At 43.8% G+C, this 23,958-nt stretch overlaps 3 protein-coding genes across 7 annotated transcripts in view; 1 reads left to right on the forward strand and 2 right to left on the reverse strand.

Moving 5' to 3' along the window:
• The window catches only part of SYCP2L (synaptonemal complex protein 2 like), a 63,969-nt gene extending 61,781 nt beyond the window's left edge, over positions 1-2,188 (reverse strand). For all 5 annotated transcript variants that reach the window (XM_060307886.1, XM_060307888.1, XM_060307887.1 and 2 more), the window contains exons 1-2: positions 936-2,188; positions 509-533 (exon numbers count right to left, since the gene is read on the reverse strand). In XM_060307886.1, the coding sequence (XP_060163869.1) occupies positions 509-533; positions 936-1,040 (130 nt within the window). In that variant the 5' untranslated portion in view covers positions 1,041-2,188. The remainder of the gene's footprint in view (positions 1-508; positions 534-935) is intronic.
• A 1,643-nt stretch (positions 2,189-3,831) lies between these two features.
• Positions 3,832-23,891, reverse strand: LOC138842904 (synaptonemal complex protein 2-like; the record flags this gene model as incomplete). The annotated part of the gene is made up of 5 exons (XM_070046810.1): positions 3,832-3,984; positions 4,073-4,210; positions 5,815-5,883; positions 21,763-21,865; positions 23,728-23,891. Coding segments are annotated over 5 exons (627 nt in total), but the record flags the coding sequence as incomplete, so codon positions are not given.
• Positions 8,404-18,808, forward strand: GCM2 (glial cells missing transcription factor 2). Its single transcript, XM_030881436.2, has 8 exons — positions 8,404-8,408; positions 9,811-9,946; positions 10,526-10,745; positions 11,352-11,476; positions 15,601-15,853; positions 15,986-16,098; positions 16,737-16,862; positions 17,867-18,808. The coding sequence occupies exons 1-8, from the start codon at positions 8,404-8,406 to the stop codon at positions 18,806-18,808; spliced, it is 1,920 nt and encodes a 639-aa protein (XP_030737296.2).
• Positions 23,892-23,958: the final 67 nt, after the last annotated feature.

Below are 23,958 nucleotides of genomic sequence, written 5' to 3' on the forward strand. Positions count from 1 at the left end.
GCATTTTAAGATGGCCCCGATTTCTGTGCCTCTTTGAATCCACAGTTTCATAATTCAAAGTGTTTGTTGGGTTACCTTTAACAGGAGCCACATTGAACAACATCATCACCCTAACCTCCAAATTGTCTGTTTTGAGCTCTTGAAAAAGACAGAGAAAGGCATGAAAATCGGCTCCAAGTTAAATCAGTAATAGCTAACTTTTGCTGTTTTGGAATGACGGAAGTGGCTCTCCATCCCTGATTGGAGCTAAATGGCCAAACGGTGGCAGGAGCAGCTAAATAAAGACTCACCGCAGGCAAATGAGACACACTTTCCAACAAAATTCATTTCAGCATCACAATCTGAATACCATAAGATGGCCAATTAATGCAAATATAATAGTTAAACCCACTTCACTTTTATATATCATTTAGATAAATATTCTTTTCTCTAAACAGGAATATTCTATTAATGAAAGGTATTAATATTCTATTAATAACAGCCAATTAGTAGTAAATAATACACTTACCTTTACTACTAGTTCTGGAAATAATCTAATAAAAAGAAAGAAAAAAGTGAAGCTCGTATTATTTTTAAAAAGCATTATAATCTATAACATTAATGTGCTATGCTGATAATTCTCTAACAGGCAGGAGTTGACTAACTACAGCAGAAAAAAAATTTAGAGAAATCCTATTTGACTTTCAATTACTTGATTAAAATCAGTCTATCACCTCCAATCAGGTGAACAATATATTTGAAAATAAATCACCTCATTTTTCTATAACATTGGTTATATACATTTGTTACTATTTCATATAATATTTCTATTAATAAAATATGAGTCTTTTAGTAAAACCCACATCTTAGAAAAACACAAGTTTTATGAACAACTTGAAGATTCCTACAAATTACCAATGGTATCTGCTCAGTAAAGCATCCAACCTCATCCTTACCAAGGCTGTGTCAAAAAAGTCTTCCGTCACATTAATCAGATATATGTCCGAGGCTAGGTCTGGCATGGTCAGAAATCCTGTTGTTCTTTCAAACCAGGAAACCATGTACACAAGAGAAGAAACACTGATGCAACCTCTATGACTGAATAGCTACTGCTCATTCGATAAAATTTCACAACAGAGTTCTATAATTTATATAATTCACAACAGAGTTCTATAATTTTAAAGCCTTTTCCATTTCACTTAGGCCTGGTTCTGAGGCCCCCATCTAGAACACTCCAGAATGGAATCAGACTGCTACAGAGTTGCAACAAGTTCTCAGATACCAGCAAGAACTGGAGACTTTGCCAGGATCATCAACACTAGAAAGGCTTGTAAAGGGGGCAGTGAGTGGTTAAGAGATAAATGAGCCTTGTCTACACAGGAGAAATTCCTGTTACCTGGGAGGCTGTAGAAAACAAGTCATCCAATACCAAAGGACGTGCAGATTCTAGAAAGTGCTCCGGAAGTATGCTAGTACAGTACACATGCCGCAGGCCTGGCCACCTTCCTTTTGTCAAAAGCTTCCAGCTAACTGGAGATTTTTTCCCCATAGGAACATATATCCAAGTTCATATTACATTGCTAGAACTGGTGTGATTTAAAATTAACTTACATAAACCTTCCTAGAACATACTTATTCAATAAAGCGAAGGCCATCTTTGGACCGTCTTTTTTGAGGTTAGTCACTCTTAACAATAACAAAAAAAATCCTAGTTAGAAGTCATCAGTTGACCAAGAAGTTAGTGACATGAGTTTGTGATGAGCAACTCCTATAGGAGTGGGGCCTTGGAAACTTTGTCCATTTTATAGCCAGGAACCCAAGGTACCAGCTGAAGACCATGGACAAACCCATCGGCTCTCCATCTTGGCTGCACGTTAGGAAAACGTGGGAGCTTTGAAATGCCCTGATGCGTGGGACCTGTCATGGATCCAGAAAATCAGAATCTCTGGTGATGGGACCCACGCAGCGCGTCTCCAGGTGATTCTAAGGTACAGCAAGGTTTGGAAGTCACTAGGCAATGTTTCTTTTATCTCAAATCAGACAAATATTTACATTTGATTGAATCATCCACCTCCTGAAGCAAACCTTTCTCCAACAGCCCGAGGGAAGAAATGTCCCTCTACACAGCAAAACTCACCGCTAAGGTGACATTTCCTCCCTCCCCATGTTCATACTCAAAATTCTATGCTTTTAAATACATTTCTGTCACTATTCTATTTATGCCCCCAAATCCTGACCCCCTCCTAGCCCACCAAAGTACACTGGCTGAGTATAGATTCAGAGAAGTGAGGAAAATGCCACATTACTTGATCAAGACTTGTACTAGGAAGTCACTCTGAAGCCATTTATGTGCCGTGATCATACATGGTAACCCATATACCAGCTGCCCTCACAGCTGCGTCACTGCCAGAAGCCAGATGGTTACTGACAGATGCAATAGCTGTTACTCATTAAGCATATGGTAAAGGACAAGTTAATCCTTCTGGATCTTCAAGTACAGGGCCAAATATGTTCCTTTCTGTAGGAAATTCTTATTCTATGGAGAATAACTTCCCAGCACACTTCATGTTGAGCCTGCAAACACAGTGGGCTTTTGAAGTGTAAAATCTTGTATCCCATCCACTTTGATAATATCAATCTACTCTCCTTGGCCAAAACCTACATGAATTAATAGTACGTGCTTTAGAATGTGTTTAATGTATGTGTTTAAATTATGGCTATGGCGTTTCCATCACCAGCTAGAATTCCAGTGGGATGTGGAAATTCCTGTTTGGTTTCAAAATTCCAGTGGAGACTTGATCTGACACTTTCAACCTTGGGATGGCATTCTTAAGCCTCAAAAGGAATTTCAGTTTGGAGCAGATCCCAATTCATCCCCCCAAATCAGCTTAAGCCTCCAAAGTACCCCTGGGACATCCCTGCCCCATTTCCTTTGGAGTTTTTGCTCTTTTTCCCTGCTTCCTGTTATCTGCCTAAGTGTATCAGGGAGTTAGACGGGGCTAAATGAAATATATAATTCAAAATGAAATAGACACGGCTTGCATAAATACAGCCCTGAGATTTACACTCCCATCCACCCCCTACCCTAGCCGCAAACACTTTTAAAGTTCCTGAGAGAAGTTAGGAAAGCCTGGAGTTTACTCTCTCTCCCCCATGGAGGGGCAGCCCCATAATCAGAGGCATTTTAAAGTGAAAAAGGACAGAGACATTTCCTTTGCCCAACCTGATCTTGATAAACTTCAGGTACTAAAGTCCAGGGGGTAAATCAGAGATTTAATGGCAGCTAGCTCACCCTTCTGCCCTCATGTTCTCACCAATAATCAATCACAGGGCTGCAAATCTTATCATGAAAAAACAGAGAAATGCAGCAAGAGACTTTGCAAACTCTGCTTTGCTTCCAGATGCCATTATTAAGGCACGCATGATGTTACCTCCTGATTCATTAAGAACAGGTCAGAATTGCGCAACTGGGGTGACTTAGAATAAGTAAAAAGTATTTTGGCATTTTTTTCAGACTCAGCTAGCATTTTAGAAAGTTGGAAAGTGGGCTGTGGCTAGGGGAAGTATTTGATCATTTATCCAGGTCCAATCTTCCTGTATCTCCAAGTTAAATTCACTAATAATAAACATACTATTACTGCACTGGCTTGTCGAAGGGAGGAAGAGGGCTGTGTCCGACTTATTCCCGTCCACTCCCCAAAGTGCCCTGCCCAGCCCATACATCAAGAAACATATGTGGAACTTAATTTTTGATTGGATGTAGGCAACAAGCACTGGTGCCGATTCCTTTTCAAATTTGATTTCAAAGGAACATAAAATACCAAACTAGGCAACTGAATCCTCTCTAGTTCTTTAATCCATACGAAATGAAAAGATGACACTTATCTTTGGGATCAGTCCCTGCTGAATGAGCAAAGGCTCATCTTCTCTGAGGCCATCGATGAAGAATCGCTGAACACATTTCAGCAACAGCGAAGCACACAGAAATTCATTTTTATCCAGCTCCTTGGGATTAGACCACACTAAGTTAAAAACCTTACATATAGTTACACATTGGCATTCTGGTTACAGACCAAAAAAACAACTCACTTGCCTTATTTATTGATCTGTCAAGATGGTGTAACAAAAGATTATTATATTTTTGAGGAACGTGGCGCTCTCTCTGTCGAAAATATTCTTTTATTTTCTGAAATCCTTCATCATGCAATGCATTAGTAATAAGTGACTGAAGCTGGAAAGTTGATAGTATGAAAATTACCATTTTTCCCCAAGAACATTTATTTCACAGTACTATTTCTATCATTATTAATAATAATTCAGTGCAGAAATAGAAGGTAAATATAGAGAGTTATATCTTGAACAGTAATCACGTAGACAATGATTTTGTTGTCTTAAGACAGTAGTTGGCAAAATGCGGCTCCTGGACCACCAGCAGCATGGGCATCACCTGGGGACTTGGTAGGAGTCAAACTCTGGGAGCAGGGCCGTCAGGTGATTCTCATCATGCTAAACTTCGAGAACCGCTGACTTAAGGAAAACTACACCTGAATTACAGGTATCTGTGGGTAAAGACTTTATCCTCAGTAATGTTAGAAATTCTAAACACTATAAAATTCAAAATTCACTATTATCACTTATTAAGTTACATAAATGATCATAATAGAAGAAAATGGATTCATCAGTAATAATTAGTTAAAGGCAATTAATATGCAAATTGCCATGATGAAATTGAACTTTTCTGCCTGAAAGCTTGTTAAGACCTATTTCTAAGTGTGTATGTGTATATATATATTTGAATAACAAATACATTCTTAAACATCTGTGCTACAAAAGATATTTTTAAAATGCAGTCCAGTTCTACAGGCTAAATTACAATATTCTTTTCATAAGGAGTCATTTTACTACATACAGCCTGAAATTCCACTTTTTCTTAGTATTGATTTAAATAATGAGACAGCATTTGAAACTAAACATTTAAACAGGTTTTTTAAGTTACCATACAGTAAGCTTTTTTGAGCCAAGTGGGTTAAGTGTTCTGCAGGTGTTAATCCTCACCACCAATCTAGCGGTTAGACTCTTTATCTGGGGATAATAATAGCAAGGCTGTATGAGATCACACAGCTGAGATTCACACTCAGATTCTCTGACTCAGCAGTTCAGGCTTCTTCCTACTTAAAACTCTGCCTGGCTTCTCTATACTCAGAACAAATCCAAACGCTTTGCCTTGGTCTGCAAGGCTCTGCACGATTTGATCTCTGTCAGCTTCTCCTGCCTGACTGCCCTGCTGAGTCCTAGAATAAGTCAAGCTCTTCCGTGCCTCAGGGCCTTTGCACTGGCTGTTCTAGGCCTCGACTGCTTCTCCCCACCACTTACCATTCTGGCTCCTTGTCACCCCTCAGATCTCAGCTTCAGTATCATCTTTTCAAGTAGGTCTTCCAGGACCTAAAGTTAGTCAACTGCCTCCCTCCCCCAGCAATTATTCTCCATCACAACACCCCGTTCCTTTCCTTCCTACTACCTTACTTTTGTTCCTAATCTGTCTCTGACTCTCTGCCAGGCTGAAAGCTCTATGAAAGCAAGCATTGTGTCTGTTTTGTTCAATACTGTCTACCTCCACCTAGAACAGTGCTAGGTACAAAATAGATTAGGATATTAGTAGGGTAATCAAAGGCAAAATTGACAAGACGTGGTGATAAACTGGATGTGAGAGATTAGGGAAGTAGGAGAAGAGGATTCTTCTGCCTCTTGTTGAGCAACTGGAGGAAAAAGTATGCTGACAGCCCAGGAAACACAGAATGAGAGAGAGCACACAAAGAATACAAACTTGATCTTTACATAGAAAGCATCCTGTGCCGTGCCGCTCCCATCCTTTTCCTGAACAGACTGCAAAGGAACTTCCTTCTCCTGTGTACAAAAATAGATTTTTTTAAAAATTTTATTTCAAAGAAATGCATTAAGTTTTAATATAAAGGTTCATATTGTTTTCCTGAACAAAGCTTTTTGTTCATTCATGCCAGTGATTATAGATCTAAGACACTACCTTAAAAAAAACCCCCCCAAAAAAAATAATAAAAACACCAAAAGCTTTATCCAACCTTCTTTAACACTGCCTCTGACAAATACAAACTATTACAAGAAGCAAACATCACTGTAATAAATGATCACAAAAAAATAAATTTAAACTCTATAATGGCAACTATAAAAAAGACTTTGAATTAATGAGCGGTTTTTAGAATGAGAGCTTGGAAAATAAAGTTTTTCAGAGTGCGTTTCAAGCCCAGTCATGAGTTTAAGCTTTATGTTCCTGACTTATATGAATTTTAAATGTGACTCTAGGGCTTCCCTGGTGGCTCAGTGGTTGAGAGTCCGCCTGCCGATGCGGGGGACAGGGGTTCGTGCCCCGGTCTGGGAGGATCCCACATGCCGCGGAGCGGCTGGGCCCGTGAGCCATGGCCGCTGAGCCTGCGCGTCCGGAGCCTGTGCTCCGCAGCGGGAGAGGCCACAACAGTGAGAGGCCCGCGTACCGCAAAAAAAAAAAAAAAAAAAGTGACTCTAGGACTTAAAACTGAAACTTCAAGGATTGAACAGCAACAACAAGAAAATTTACAAAACATTGAGTAAGGGGTTGTTACACGTTTTCTTCAAGAAGTAATCCATGGATCTACCAACCTCGTTTTCACAAACATGCTAAATAACAGCATCTCATCTGCTCACTTCATCCCCAAAATCAAAGAATAATTTTAAAAAATTTTATTAACCTCTTCCAAAGAGGTTTAAAAAAAAATCTAGCTTGGGCTAACGGTCCTATATGTACTTGACCACAGTCCTTAAATGTCAGCATATTTTACAATATCATTATAAATATGAAAAACAGGATGAATTCAAACACCAAAATCCATACTTGTTTTTTTTTCCCACCAGCAGTGTATTCAGTAAAGTGAACGCTGAAAAGTAGAATCACTAACGGTACCAATCCACCTCCCAGCCCGCGACCCCAATCCCTGGGCGGCGGGTCCCAGCACTTGGGGTAGATCTGGGGCCCCGAGTGGGTTAACGTCATTGCACTTTCTACTCAGCGAGGGAGAAAAGCGGCTGGGAAAACATCCCATCCCGAGCAACTTAAAAAAGAATCATCTCGTCGCCTTCAAACATCAATATTTCAGTTCCCCCTTCTCCGAACGCTTTACTAGCGAGGGACCACACGTTTCTACCCTGCTTCATGCACCCACAGAAAGCTGCCAATAAACTCCAAGCAAACGTGAGGACGTGAAACGCCCCAAGGGCCCCCGAAGAGCTCTTCCCACGGCGGCGGCCGGGGATTGTAGCCGGCGCCGGGTCTCTGGGCGAGCAAGCGAGGCTCCGAGCCCAGAGGCCGACGGACGCGCTCCCTGGCGCCCGCCTAGAACGGCGGAGAGGAGGCCGGGGCTCGACGGGTGCCCGGCTCCGCTCGAGGTCACTCACCTCCTGCATCCCGAGGCTCCCGACAGGCCGCCGCGCACCCGCCCCGGGGCGCACACCCGGACCAGGACGCGCCCCGCCGCTGCGCCGCTCTCAGCCCCCGCGCTTCCGCCGTCCGAGGCCCGAGCGGGCGAGGATACGCTGCGGCGAGAGCACGGGGAGCCCACGGCTCCCGGACGCCAAGCTTCCCCGGAACTCTAATTAATAAACCCGCCCCTGAAAATCTACCAGAGTCCTGTGTTTGAGAAGCGAGAAAAGCTCGCGAGTTAACTGGCAATCAAGGTCAGGCCACCTGGGCGCACGCACAAGCACCTTAGGAAAAGCGATTACTTAAAGGACATAAACCTGTCGGAGAAATTCTACGCTGATAGGCGTCCCCTGTGCGGAAGCCGGCTGTTTTCTCTCCACCTTTAACGGCTGGTAGAGCTGGTTGTGATCCATTGTTACTGCTATAGACTGAAATCGAACTTTCCCCCATAGGAACCAGATTAGTCTCCGAAATTGTGAGTTTATTCCTAATATCACAAAAGAAGTGTTTTGTTGTTTTGTTTTAATACATACCCCGGTGTGCTCAGTCAAAATAAAATAAAAACAAACATTTCCATCCAGTCTGCTTGTTTTCTGCCCACTTCCTTTAATCCAACAAGAATGTGTACTTACGGCCCGGTTTAGGCTGATAGGTTGGTTCTGTTATGTGAACAGGGTGGCAAAAATAAGTTGGACTGGAGTTTTCTTTTAAAAAGCAAGGAAGCAGACAAGACCCCTCAAATCCAAACATTCCTTGTAAAAAATCAACTTGTGTTATAAGTAGATGCTATGGGTATTTCGTGTCATGAGGTTTACAGAAGATATTTGTTTACATCAAACCAAAACAAAATATAACCAGAATCTCTGCATTGTACCTCCAGTCCATTCAAAACAATACATACTTATTTCAAAACTCATCATATCCATTTCCTGGCAAATATGACGTAAATATACTTACATTAATGTACCTATTTTAATCTAAACCAAGGAAATTCAAAGCCCTTTTCCTTTGCTTTTGTATTAATGGACTTTTACTATTTCAAAATACTAGCCAAGGAAGAGCCAGCTGTGAATATAAAGTGTTCTGAATCAAGGCAAATATTAGTGCAGGAAAAACTGAAGGATAACAACAAATAAATAAAATACAGTTTAAAAGCACACTATTTTAGAGAATAAAACAGGTAATACAATAAGAATATAATATAAAACAAAATTAAAGTTTTCTTAATATTAGTTTAAAAGTTTTAATTATTTTCAGACTTTGGGGAAAACATACATCCTTTCAAACTATATGGTTGTTAACACAGTCAAAAATTCAGGAGAAATTAAAGATAACACCACAGACAACACCATTTATTTATTATATTTTGTTATATTTTCACTTTGATTAGCTTCTTTTACTAACATGTTTTCCCCAGACATAATTTTAGGGCAACTTGGAATACGTATTCTAATTCTGCTCAAACTAAATATAGTGGAGACAATGACATTTCTTTGGCCACCGGAATCTAATTAGGAAAAAAAGTATTTGATTAATTGATTTAGCTTTAACTTTTAAAAAAATTGTACTTATTTATATTTTTGAAGGGTAAGGACTCTCTAGAAATATTCCAAAGTTACAGAGACAAGAAATAGTCTTAACAATGTTTACAGTAAGACCAGAAATTAGTTTCTATGAATTCTCAGAAATAATTTTAAGCTAGTTTTTGAAGTTATGTAAAGAACATTTTAAAGAGTACATTATCTTAAACTTCACAAAGAAATGTCAATTTGTAAATAAATAAATAGAGAAGTGTCAGTAATTTTAACCTTTGAAAAACAAAACAACGCAAAAAAGCAACTGAATAACAGGGGCTGCCGGGCCGGTAGGCGGTTAATATGATGAAAGTTTGTGGACGCAACTAGTAGGTAAAGAGTGAACGCGTTTCCTCCTTTCCTCCCAGACCTCCGCGGCAACTCTGTGAGAGTGATTTTAACCAGAAACGCTGACCGACACTACCAAAGAGAACTTTGGGGACGAGGGGGTGGGAAGAGGCTGGGGGATGAACTAGTCACTTTCTTGTTTGAGAACTTTGCGCCTCTGCTTGGGGGTGGGGGAAGGGTGGGGAGAAATCCCAGCTTGAAACCAGAGAAAGAAGAAAATTCGTGTAATTACCCAAATCTGGCCTTTCCCGTCTCGGGAGTTCTCTGCCGGTCGGCGGCTCGGAGTCGAACTTCACTATCGGGTTGACTTTTCTAACAAGCCTGACTATGCCCCCGACCAGGCAGGTTAAGAGGACCGGAGCGTGGACGAGGTTCGCTTCCTGGGGTTGTAAGGGCGCATCTGCTTTTCCCGCCTTTCGCCAGAAGAAGAGGCTGTAATCCTGCGACGGGCGCTGGCCTGGGTGCCCTCCAGGCCGGCTCCCAAGAAGCATCAGTCCGCGCCCCTGGTGCGCGCTCGGCGCTCAGTCTAGGGCCCGCAGGTCTCGGGATTTGCCGGGATGTAGGTTGCGAGCATCCTCCTCTAACAATGATCCGCCTTTAGAGGCCGGCTTCTCCCTGGCTACGGCTGGGAACTGGAGCGTGTAGCCCGCAGAACAAGGGCGCAAGGAATAAGCTCCGGAAACCCACCTTCCCTTGCTGCCCGGAGCGGCTAAAGAGCGACTTAAGTCACTTCAATCGGTTTCTTGTATTGGGCGCTTCCAATCACCCTAATGAAACGGAGGCACAGGTGAAGAAGGCCTGGGCTCAGCCCTGGTGAGCCCACGGCGCTCCACGCTCTCACCTGGTTCCTCCAGTCTCCAGAAAGCCTCCGCAGACGGAAGGGGTGTAAATAGAATTTTGTCGTGGTATTTTCACGACAATACCGATGAAGACTATTTTTTTTAAGGGTCGTTTCAGGTGGATGGCGATTGAGAACTCACTGAGCCCCAAAGCCTCTTTCAAACAGATAAGAAAACAGGCTCAGAAGTAGCCGAGGCGGCAGAGAGAACTACGGGTTTGGGGGCAGAACTCAGCCCCTTCCTCCCCCTCCGCCTCCCCCTAGCTCATCTCCCCAACCTTCTCCGGGTTCGCTTTCCAGGACTCTCTTCCCACAGGGTCAGGTCTCTCCGCAGCCCCCGGGAGCAGGCGGCCTCCTGGGCCGACGACCACACGGGGACCTTCGGCACTCCCTCGAACGTCCCTCCTCCCCCCACCTCCCCCCGAGGATGAGCACAGATTCCAGACCACGCGCACCAGCTACAACAAAATCTCCGAAAAGGGTCGGCCCAAAGCCAGCTGGCTTGCGCTCATCTACTCAGGCTAGGGCGCGCGGCCGCCGAGGCTCTTACAGGCGGTCCCCGGGCTGCCAGGCAATGGAGTATTGTCTCTCGGGACTTTGCTGGAAAGGCTCTATCTGGAAAGCCTCCCTCTAGATCCAATCCGAAACCCCAGAGGCGGGGCGCGGTTAGGGAAACAAAACTGATTTTCAACTTACATGAGACACTCCAACCTCCCCCCCGCCCTGGCCCGCCTTGGCTTCAGTCTCCCGTCACCCCAAGGGCTCAGGTCAACCTCCCCCTCCGGTCCCAGTTCTGCCCGGGAGGGGATGACAGGCCCTGCTAGTGCCCGGAGCGTGGGAGCTGGCGGGTGAGCGAGGAAAGGCGGAGCGGGGCGGGACGGGGAGGGACGGGGTGTATCCGTATAAACGTGTGGGCAGCTGCCTGGCGCCCGCGCTGCGCTCCGACGGGAGACCTTTCAGCACCGCGGCCAAGGATATGGCTCCGCCCGAGTCCTTAACCCTTGTTCGCCGCTTCTGGATTTCGAAATCAGTCTCTCTGTCTCTGTCTCTCTCCACTTTCCCCTAAGACAGGGGGAGAATCACCTTGGGCACCTCTGGGTTGGTTTGTTTTTCTTCTGTCTTTCAGGATCCTGGGCGGAGAGCGCCAGCGAGGAGGGCCAGATGCCGGCGGAGGCGGGGCAGCAGGCGGACGGTGCGTGTTCCCACGGGATGAAGCTCAGCTGGGACATCAACGACCCGCAGATGCCTCGGGTGCGTGAAACCCCCGCGCGCGCGGCGCTGTCCATCCAAAGAGGAGGGATGTCCTTGCAGAGACTGTGGACAGACCTCACCTCCACCCCCAAACACACACCCCTGAGAGTCCTCCAGTGTACAAGGACTCCACAAATGGCAGAGCTGGGTTCAGAGATGTGTCTTCTCCCAGCTCTTACCTCGCGCTTGTTAGAAAACACGCCGAAAGCAACAGGAACTGTCAATCAGGCTCCAAGCTCCAGGTCATCTGGCGGGAACCGGACACCTTGTCCTTCACTTTTTTTTTTTTTTAACATCTTTATTGGGGTATAATTGCTTTACAACGGTGTGTTAGTTTCTGCTTTATAACAAAGTGAATCAGCTATACATATACATATATCCCCAGATCTCCTCCCTCTTGAGTCTCCTTCCCCTGCTCCCTATCCCACCCCTCTAGGTGGTCACAGAGCACCGAGCTGATCTCCCTTGTGCTATGTGGCTGCTTCCCACTAGCTATCTACCTTACGTTTGGTAGTGTATATATGTCCATGCCTCTCTCTCGCTTTGTCACAGCTCACCCTTCCCCCTCCCCATATCCTCAAGTCCGTTCTCCAGTAGGTCTGTGTCTTTATTCCTGTCTTACCCCTAGGTTCTTCATGACATTTTTTTCTTAAATTCCATATATATGTGTTATATATATATATATGTGTGTGTGTGTGTGTGTTAGCATACGGTATTTGTCTTTCTCTTTCTGACTTACTTCACTCTGTATGACAGACTCTAGGTCTATCCACCTCATTACAAATAGCTCAATTTCGTTTCTTTTTATGGCTGAGTAATATTCCACTGTATATATGTTCCACATCATCTTTATCCATTCATCCGATGATGGGCACTTAGGTTGTTTCCATCTCCAGGCTATTGTTAAATAGAGCTGCAATGAACATTTTGCTACATGACTCTTTTTGAATTTTGTTTTTCTCAGGGTATATGCCCAGTAGTGGGATTGCTGGGTCATATGGTAGTTCTATTTGTAGTTTTTTAAGGAACCTCCATACTGTTCTCCATAATCCGCTGAGTCTCTCCTTATCCATTCTTTGCCATCCACGAGAAAGGTAGGGGAGAATCTTGGCTAATGTAGACATCAGTGCTTCTCACGCAGCAAAACTGTGAGATAGGACCGTAAATCTCGGTGACCCGACTCTTATTAAACAGCAGGACTTGGGCCATTAGACGCCTGCCCCGGCTGCCTGGATGAAGCGCGGCTCCTGGGGGGCCTCTCTAGTCATGCCAACCAGGGCACAGGCGCCCGGAAGCCCCTGGAATCCGGCTTTTGGACGCAACTTCTGAGATTACTTCTCTAATGACAAGGAAATCACCATCATCCGTTTAGGGTGAATTTGTTTTATTTTGTTTTGTTTTAACCGAACGAAGGGGTTTGGAGTCTAGTACAGGGAATGAGCTGGGCAGTTACAATTGGCCATACTGGTTTGGGGAAAAACTGCAAAGTGACTTTAAAGTCCTGGGTGTATAGGTGGAGGGAGAGTTAGGAGCGACCTGGGAAGCATTCGCAAAGGCGGATTCCTGGCAATGCTGTGGTATAGGGGTAAGAGACTTGGCCTTTATTGAGCATCTACTATGTGCCGCATATAACAGTTCATTAGCAAGGTTGTCTAGCCTCTCAAAGAGATCAGTACTTTTGGGGATGTACGTATTTGCAGTAAGTTTATTTTCAAGTCTGCCTACTTTAGAGCCACACTGTGCCATTTTTGTGAAAGTGGACCACAGTACAGCAAGGGCATCTCATTCTCACTGACTTCTGTCCGCATACATCTTCATAGGAAAAAAAAATCTAATCTTGCATTTTAGAAATGAGCCACATCCAAATAAGGGAAGGATGGTTCCTCTCATGAGTATTATTCTGGACTTCCCATGTAAATGTGAATAATTTTTCCTCTGGGAGATTGGTCCTTAAACAGAGAGAAAGTGTGTGTGTGTGTGCGCGGGCGTGACATCTCAAAAGAGGCAGGTGCACTGGGCTATGGAAAGAGAACTGGAGAAAGAGGATCCTAGCCCTGCTCTGACAAACCAAAGGAGGAAGAGCTAAACTAGCTGTATGACCTTGAGACAGTTCCTGAATTTGCCTTAGTCTCAGGTTGCTCACCTGTCATCAAGCCGTGGAATTAGATAACAATCTTAAATTGTCGTCCAGATCTACTGTCATGTTCGGTGTGTGCACGCTTGTCTGTATGTGACCACATGTGCCCCCCTGCACCAAGACATTAGAGCAAATGAAACCCAATCTAGGAGTCCTCCATTCTTGTTTTGATTTTAAAATGCAGTCTCTGTGTCTTCATTTTCAGTGGCACTACTTTGGTAGTGGGGGTCTAGTCTGTACCCTTGCAGGGGAGTGCGAACAAAATATTCTCTTCTGGAAAACTGTCTATTTGTTACTAAGGTCCTTAAATTGAAATATTCACTTTAAACACAAAGATATAGCATTTAGCGTAAACTTAGAGTTGCTAGCACATCATTATATATTTCATTTGTGATGTACCTTAAGTTAATGTATTGACTTATGTCAATTATATTTCTGAGAAAAGATAAATAATGCCTATTAGTAATAATAACGATTTCAACAATATCTCTGCGGTTTTGGAAACAAAATTGCCCATTTACCTATTACTGTTAGAATGTACAATACTAACGTGGTACACAAGTCTGAATTGTCCAGCTAAGAATACTTTTGCTTTGCAGATGTTGGATCTAATTATCCTGGGCTGGGGGAAGGGAGAGAAGGTGTACATGGCTTATTACTATAATAATAGTTTTCTGAGCCTCTATCATACCAGGAAGGTCAGTGGGGCCCGGCTGCCACAGATCTTCTTTTTAAATCCCAGCTATGCCACTGGAGAAGGTTATCCATCTAACTTCCACTTCCTTATCTATTAAATAAGAGGAAGGATGCCTAAGAGGCAAAGTTGTTGTGAGGATTGTAGATACTGCATCATGTGGTTTTATGGGCCATACTGTCTCTGTCCCAAATACTCAGCTCTGCACTGTAGTGAGAAAACAGCCACAGACCCTACATAGACGAATGTACATGGCCATGTCCCATTACAACTTTATTTATGGATACCGAAGTTTGAATTTCATATGCTTTTCGTGTGTCACAAAATGTAGTTCTTTTGATTTTCCGCCCAACCATTAAAAAATATAAAAATCATTCTTAGTTTGTGGGCTGTACTAAAACAAGTGGCAGGCTGGGTTCAGCCCATGGTCCCTAGTTTGTACAAGAACCATATTGCAGTATAAATAATGCATAATGTGGACAAAGGACCACCAAATGTGAATAGTAAAGCAGTGCTCAGTATTTTACATATACCATTATTTTAGCCATGCAGTTCTTTGTGTAGTAGAATGACAGTCCATATTGCTCTGGGAAGAGGTTAGCTTAGCAGGCTCCACCAAATGCTCGGGTTTACCTTATGGTTAGGCTATCATCATAACACCCTTGTACACCTGGAGGGCTAATTTGGGAAACTGTTCATGTCTCTCTGATGTTGTGCTGGGTATCAAGCCAAGAGCTTTTGAAGAAAAAGCACTGGATGGAAGTAAAGGTATTTACAGGCTCAACTGTATGTCAGCGATAGAACTTTCCAATCACTTTTTGCCCTGGTGCTTTACTGATTAACTAGAAAATATCTGTAACATTTAAATACACCGAGAAGTGGTATAACATAGTGGTAAGGAGAATAGGCTCTGGGGTCAAACTGTGAGGGCTCAAATCCTAGAGCCAAGTCTTACTAGCTGTGTGACCTTGGGCAAGTCAATGAAGCTCTCTGGTCTCCATTTACTATTCTATTAAATGGGGATAATAATAGTACCTATTGTCTGTATGCAGTATGAAGGCTAGATGAACGAATACATGTACAGCTTTTAGAATATAAGCACTATGTAAGCATCAAATTATAGCCAGTTGTCAGAAGGGCATACACAGGATGAGTGACATTTTGTAAGAGCACAGTTTCTGGAATTAAAAAGACCCAGTTTTATCCTAATGTGCTTGGGGAAGATTAAAGCCGTGCTGTCTCCGGTTTGGGCTTGATGAACTTGACTACCCGTCCTTCTGGGCGCCTTCCCAGGAGCCAGACCACTTCGACCGCTTCTGCGAGTGGCCGGACGGCTACGTGCGCCTCATCTACCGCAGTGGCGAGAAGAAGGCGCAACGCCATCTGAGCGGCTGGGCCATGCGGAACACCAACAACCACAACGGCCACATCCTCAAGAAGTCGTGCCTGGGCGTGGTGGTGTGTGCGCGGGACTGCACCCTGCCCGACGGCTCCCGTCTGCAGCTGCGGCCTGCCATCTGCGACAAAGCCAGGCTGAAGCAGCAGAGTGAGCTATGGGACTAGGAACGGGGTGGCCTTGCGGTCTTGAGTTCCCTATTCCCAGCGAATTTCCCCTTCCTTCCTTCCGGAGGCTCTGGGGTCAGGTTGTTATTACTATTTCTCGCCTCTGGCTTTGCAGAGAAGGCATGCCCCAACTGTCATGCTGCTTTGGAGTTGATCCCCTGTCGAGGGCACAGCGGGTACCCTGTAACCAACTTTTGGCGGCTTGATGGCAATGCAATATTTTTTCAGGTAGGTGGGGGGACACCACAATTTGTGATGGACATTCTCATCATGTCACAGGGACCAAATCTCCTGCCATGTATCTCAGGAGCCCTGGACCAAACCAGATACAGCTCTGGTGGCCAGAAATAGGTGCTGGGGTTCCCAGGGCCTTACCAGGCTCCTAGGAATTAGTTCAGCTACTGTGTGCTCTCTAAGGGGAAGAGGGTGAACCTACTTATAGTTGTTTTCATATGGCAAAAGGACTGTTAGGTCATCTTTTAAGATGTCTATTATTGGTGCAGTTTTATTTGTTCAAGAATTTTTTTCCGGGCTTCCCTGGTGGCGCAGTGGTTGAGAGTCCGCCTGCCGATGCAGGGGATGCGGGTTCGTGCCCCAGTCCGGGAAGATCCCACATGCCGCAGGGCGGCTGGGCCCGTGAGCCATGGCTGCTGAGCCTGCGCGTCCAGAGCCTGTGCTCCGCAACAGGAGAGGCCACAGCAGTGAGAGGCCCGCGTACCGCAAAAAAAAAAAAAAAAAAAATCTTTTTCCCTGTCTCTTGGAAAAAACAAACAACTTGGGGCACTGGGAAAGGCACACTCAATTTTTGACCAGTGTTGCCAGCTCCCCTCAGAGGAATAATGTGATTCATCTCCTTATCAATGCAGGCCAAGGGAGTTCATGATCACCCAAGACCAGAGAGTAAATCAGAGACAGAAGCTCGAAGAAGTGCTATCAAGAGACAAATGGCTTCTTTTTACCAACCCCAGAAAAAGAGAATTCGAGAACCCGAGGTAATAGGGAGCTGACATTACACTTGTGGTCTGTGTTCACCGTCATCACAAAATGCACTGAGAATTATGTAAAATAATTTAAAAGGTTTCATTTTATGTGAAAATTATATACCTCTAACAATGTCATTGAATCAACATTTTGAATAGGGTTTCTAATTCCTTCTTCTTCTTGATAAAAAAGCAGAATATCTCTACAGTTAATGATAGAGTGAGCATGTGAGCTGACATCCTAATACAAGGGCAATTATCGAATGGTCATACAGAAAGAAACAGGTGCATACCAATGACTGAACGGTGCATCTTTGAGAGGGTCCTTTTCATTATTTACATAGAACAGATAAAATTTCTTTGGGCAACTTGATCCAGTTTGGCTGTTCAACCACAGTATGCCAAGGAGGCAGAATATTAGTTGGAGGATAAGAGACACTGGCCTTGTTTGAGCACTTTCTATGTGCCACGCACATAGGGTTTAAGTCTTACACGTGAATTGGTCACAAAAGCCTTAAGAAGAAATTACTGTTATTAAGCCCCATTTTTTAACACCTTTATGGGAGTATAACTGCTTTACAATGGTGTGTTAGTATACATATAGCCCCATATCTCCTCCCTCTTTAAGCCCCATTTTTAAGTGAGGAATCTGAGGCTCAGAGAGGTTAAGTAACTTGTTCAGTGCGTGAGGGACAGTCAGGATTTGAACCCAGGTCTGCGTCAGGCTCCTGAGCCTCTGCTGTTATGCACATAGTATAGGGAGAACAGACCATCTGCCACTCAGACCCACCCTGCCTGGCTACCACGGGCCCTCCTAATTCAGCAGCGTGGAATCCAAGCCTGAGCTCAAGCTGTGAAGTTCCCGGACCATGCGCTCAGATCATGTTTCTGAGCTCCTAACACACAGCCCACCAACCGAAAGCTTGTTATTTGGTCGGTTGACGACCGTTACAGGTGAGGGTGTCCACGCAATTTACATCTTTATTTACAAATAAAAATTTGTGTCATTTCTTTAGGCAGGAGAGAATCAAGATAACGGTGGCCATTTCAGCAACATACCTTCCCTGGAGAACCCAGAGGAGTTTGATATAATTCCTGACACTGGCTTCCCTGTTCCAGGGCAGCCTTGCTTTTCCTTTCCAAACTCGGATGCTTACAAAGCTACCTGTGACCTAGCTGCCTTTCAAGGAGATATAGTACCACCCTTTCAGAAATATCCAAACCCAAGAATCTTTTTGCCTAGGCCACCCTGCAGCTATGAATTGGCAGGCCCTGGTTACACAAATTCAGGCCCGTATTATCCCACCCTTTATAAAGATGCCAGCAGTATTCCTGATGACACGGACTGGGTTCATCTGAATGCACTGCAATACAATATCAACTCCTACGGCAGCTTTGAGAGAAGCTTTGATTTCACCAGTAAACAGCCTGGCTGGAAACCAGCTCTTGGAAAAGCTGACCTTGGGGAGAGCACTGACCATGGACAGTTCCAGGCCGCGGCCGCTCGCCCTTATTACAACCCAGAGCTTCCCTCCAGGTACCTCACGACGGCCCCGCCATCTGCTCCAGCCCTGCAGACAGTAATCACCACCACCACCAAAGTGTCCTACCAGGCCTACCAGCCCCCTGCTCTGAAATGCTGTGACAATGTGCGGGAAGTTACGAGCCTTTCTGGCTGTAACTATGATTCTGAAAACACCCAAATGTCCATCTATCTGGAAGACTTGGACCTTCCAGCTACAGTCGCCATGGCAGCCTCTCCAACAGCATCACTTCCTTTGAAAATTCCTGGAGATTGCCGGACCATCAGACACACTTTGCCTTTTCCTCAAGACTCAGCACCCTCCTGGACAGACGGAGCAGAGACGTGGGATGTGTGTCCATCTGGACCGGGGTCTACAATTAGTTATTCAGAGAGAATCAGTCCGTTCTTTAGCTATGACCATGAGGACTTTTGAACAACAGTCCTGGGGCACAGCATAATATTGGTCTCCATGCAGGCGGTAGAACATGACATGGCAACTCTCTCTTAAGTTGGGAGATTCATTTAGCATGCAAAGAAATATATATATTATATATGTATATAGATAATAGTAAAACCAATTATCAGCGGAGTAAATTATAGGTTGGAAATGTTTAGATAATCTAGAGAAATCTTGCACGGTATTTTACTTTTTTTTTTTTTTTTTTTGCCATGCCACTCGGCTTGTGGGACCTTAGTTCCCAGACCAGGGATCGAACCCGGGCCCCCTGCAGTGGAAGCGCGGAGTCCTAACCACTGGACCACCAGGGAAGTCCCTGCATGGCATTTTCAAACCCACTACAGTACATAGAATTAGGTCTGCAATGAGACTGTTCCAAATGAACAAATAAGCATGAAAGTTAATGAGCTAAGTAAGTCCATTTAGTTTGTTAGCTGGAGTAGAAGTCAAGAATCCTGGCTCTCACCCCAAGCCCTTCCCCACTGGATCATATTAAGGAATTTCACAAATCTCTCTTCGGCCCTTAGGGGTTGTCAAAATAGCCTCGGGAAGAAATCTTTACAATCTTATCTCCTGAGTCATTTCCTAAGATTTTACTTAGCATTTAAAACCTGTTAAAATAACTTCAGGAAGTAATTTTGATCATTTTACCTGCAAAGTATATATCTATAGCTTTTTAAGAAATCTACCGTGTTGCAATGATAAAGTGCAGTTGTTTTTAAGAGAATTTTGTTTTCCAGTATCAGCTGAATACCTTTTCTTAACACTGATGAATGTTTTCCTAACAGAGACAGCCTAACACTGATGATATGTATTTGATTCATTTTTATTGTACTATAATATACATTTTTTCCAGTTAGGTTTCAAAATTAGAATAGATATGTTTTATTCAAATTTAGCTTTACTGTTCCTTTGTTACTCCTCATAAATGTAATTGATAATGTTATTCAATTAAACATAATGAAGACATTTAAAAATAATGTAGCTGATGCTTGAGTTATTTCAAAACAAAAATAGGAAAAAAATGTTCATATTATAACCTGGGAAACAGCTGTTATAATAGATTAAACATATTAGTTTATTTAAGTTTTGTACTTTTAGAAAAAACTATTTGCTATGCCGAAAACGGAAATCCTCTCCGAAACAGTGCGCATACGTGCACACACACACACACACACACACACCTTTTGCACTGCTCTCAGTGCTTAGTGAAAATATTCAGTTTTCAAATAAAAACAAACTATGTAAATAAATTTTTGAGAATGGAGTGGGGGAAGGATTATCCTCAAATTTGCATAGAATACCCAATTTGCACAACTAAATTGCAGTAAATCAGATGCCATTTTAAATCTTTGAGACTTACATACTGCTCACCTGATTCAGAAAGCCCTCATACACTGATGTAGTAAATACATGCAGTACTGGCCACAAGATTAAATAAATATCATCACACGCCTATTCCCTAGCCAACTTTTTCTCAAAGGAAAGGACGCCTAGTACACTCAGGGACTACTTTTTTCTTTAGACTTCCATTGCCAAAACTCGCAGCTTCTAATCATACCTACCATTTATACAGCACTTACGTGGGCCAGACACTGTTCTAAGCCCTGAACATGTATTAATTTATTTAATCTTCATAACAGTCCTCTGAGCTACCTGAGAGAGGCCAAATGATTTTCACAGTAAGTGGCAGAGCTGGAATTTGAATTCATCTCCAGAGACCCTGCTTTTAAGCACCACATTACATGAGCTTTGATTAGTTATTTATCAATGAAATCCCATTCGTACTTCGCAAGTATTGTACTTGGCATGAAGTAGAGAGTCTTATTACTTCTAAGTATTTATGTCCTAACACTGGATGCAAAGGATCCCCGCAGTGTGGGTAGAAAGGGCAGGGATGGGAGTAAGCAGACTCTAGGCAAAGCCCTGAGGTAAGCATTTCCCAAAGTGTGGTACAAGTGTGCTCCAGGTTACAGGGTGATTCTAGACGGTCCACCAATGTTTTATGTTAATAGTTATGGATTTATGTTAATGTGTAATAGGGAAAGATATAAATAACACATCAAACCTATGATTTCAGGATATTTTTGCCTAGACAAAGCAAAACAATGTTTGTTTTTGTTTTAAGGCAAGGTAACGTAAGGAAAAGTATTAAGCAAATAATAGCACAGATGTTACAAGAAAAAGCAAAAAAAAAAATCATGCAAATGGTTGAGAGCTTGTGCTCTGCTGCCTGTGCTTAGTCATGCTGGCTCTGCACCTTTGTAAAAGAAGGTTGCCTAGAGCCTGAAATATATGGGATAGCCCATTCTCAAGGCTCTGTCTCCCAGGCTTGACCTTTAAAGGTATGACATTTTTCATTCACACAAAGATAAAAAGTTGCAGAACAGAGAATAACATTTGTCATGTTGGAGGTTTATGGTTGGACCTACCTGGACAACTGCTAGAACAAAGGACTATCACATCCTTTCTGGGGTCTGGCCGACCCCAAGAAGTTTGCAGCTATCGGCTATACTCCCTCCTCTTTTAGTATAAAAGAAGCCTGGATTCTAACTTGGGTAAGATTCTTTAGGACACTAGCCTGCCACCTTCTCTGTCTGCTGGCTTTCCGAATAAAGTCGCTATTCCTTGCCCTAACACCTTGATTTATTGGCCTGTCACTCAGCCAGCAGTATGAGCTTGGACTCAGTAACAATAGTTTCCTAGAGCAAGGGGTCAGGGGGCGGAAAATAACTGACTCAGCTGAAAATGGGAAATGGTGATGACAACAAGATTGTATAAAGCTGGAGCCTATGGGGCAAACAAGCCCAGGTGTGACGCTGGACATCTGCAAGTGTAACCCCAGTATTGAGGAGTCCAGACAGTGGGCAACACTCAGAAGCCAGGCTGTGGGACTTGATCCCAGGGGAGGGGGTGAAGACAGAACATACCTCAAGTGTTGGCTGGGGGCCCCAGCTATGCCATCCTCCAAGGAGCCAGGTTCCAGGGCAGAGTGTCTGTGTAGCACAGATGAGTTCTTGCAAACTGAGCCACCTGAAGAAGGCGCAGGAAGATTTAGACTGGGTCATATGTGTTGCTCTAAAAAGCTGATCTTATTAGGGGGCAGAAGAGTTTTGTGGAGAATGAAAGGAAGTAGGGAACTTACAAGGGCCTAATCGTTATATTACTAATATGAAATATTAATTATGACTATGAGTTATGAGTAATAACTATTTGATTCCTAATTTACAGCCTTCAAATGCGGCCGGTGTAAATTAGAGCAGCCAAAGCTTCTGACATACTTGGTTCTGATCAGCTCATGACTGGGCTGAGCCCAAGCCTTCAGTCAGACACCTACTGTATCAGCTATTGAGAGCAGAGGATAATGCAAAGGAGGTGAGGCCAGGCTGAGAGGTGACCCCTGTGATCAACTGTCCCCCGTTAGACTCAACCAGTGCCACGGGGCACTGAACAGAAACACAAGGTATTCACCTGCTAACCATTCTTTCCTCTCCATGAATAGTGCATAGTCTTGGAGTAGACTTGATATACTTACCTGGAAGAACTTCAAAGTACTGAACCTAACCTCTGACAAATTGTTTCATGGAACATCTGTTGGAGAAGATAACAGAATTCTTTTCAAATTTTAGGATCTTTTTTTTTTTTTTAATTTATTTTTGGCTGTGTTGGGTCTTTGTTTCTGTGCGGGGGCTTTCTCTAGTTGTGGCAAGTGGGGGCCACTCTTCGTTGTGGTGCGTGGGCCTCTCACTGTCGCGGCCTCTCTTGTTAAGGAGCACAGGCTTTGGATGCGCAGGCTCAGTGGTCATGGCTCACGGGCCCAGTTGCTCCGTGGCACGTGGGATCTTCCCAGACTGGGGCTCCAACCCGTGTCCCCTGCATCGGCAGGCAGACTCTCAACCACTGAGCCACCAGGGAAGCCCCAAAATTTTCGGATCTTATGAAATGATTTTAACTAATATTCTGTGAGACGTTGTGCTAAGAAAACCACTGGAAATAGAATTTACAAACGAAAAGAAAGTGATAAATGGTCTCTCACTGCCTCTTTCTATGGTTCACAACATTCCTCTACACATTAGAATCACCTGGGGAGCCTTAACAATCCTAGTATCAAGGATGCACCTCAGGGACTTCCATGGTGGCACAGTGGTTAAGGATCCTCCTGCCAATGCAGAGAACACGGGTTCGATCCCTGGTCTGGGAACTAGGATCCCGCATGCCTCGCGGTGCAGGAAAAAAAATAATAATAATAAGGTCTATTTAAAGTAAAAAATAGGGACTTTGCTGGTGGTCCAGTGGTAAAGAATCCACCTTCCAATGCAGGGGACGTGGGTTTGATCCCTGACAGGGGAACTAAGATCCCGCATACCGCGGGGCAACTAAGCCCGCACACAACAACTACTGAGCTCGTGCACCTCAAATAGAGAACTCCGAGTCGCAAACTACAGAGCCCACGTGCCCTGGAACCTGCGCCACAACTGGAGAGAAGCCCACGTGCCCAACGAAGATCTCATGTGCTGCAACTAAGACCTGACGCACCCGAAAAATAAATTAAAAAGAAAAAAGTAAAAAATAAATATTCCTCCTCCTGGGTCCCACCTTTGACAGCAAAATCCCAGGCACAAAGGAATGACAGAGCAGAGCCTTTCACTAGGACAAAAATGTCCTTATCTATGTATCAAAAACATTATGGCCCGCTTGTGTCCTATTTAAAGGCATTTTTTTCTTGTATAGGATTTTGATCAGACTGGTGGTGCTTGGACCAAATTTAGCAAGAACCAATAGGATATATCTCTAGATGTATATATACATACATATATATATACATATATATATGTGTGTATATATATATATATATATAGAGAGAGAGAGAGAGAGATTTTAAGAAATTGGCTCACAATTGTGGGGTCTGACGAGTCAGAAATCTGTAAGGCAGGCCCACAGGCTGGCAATTCTGGCAAGAGGTGATGTTACAGGTCTTGAGTTCAAATTCTGCAGGACAGCAGGCTGGAAACTCAGGCAGGGTTTCTAGTTCCAGTCTTGAGGCAAAATTGCTTCTTCTTCAGGCAACCTCTGTCTTTCCTCTTAAGACCTTCAACCGACTGGATGAGGTCCAGGCACATGATGGA

This window comes from Globicephala melas, chromosome 11 (genome assembly GCF_963455315.2).
Source record: "Globicephala melas chromosome 11, mGloMel1.2, whole genome shotgun sequence".
NCBI classification, from domain to species: domain Eukaryota; kingdom Metazoa; phylum Chordata; class Mammalia; order Artiodactyla; family Delphinidae; genus Globicephala; species Globicephala melas.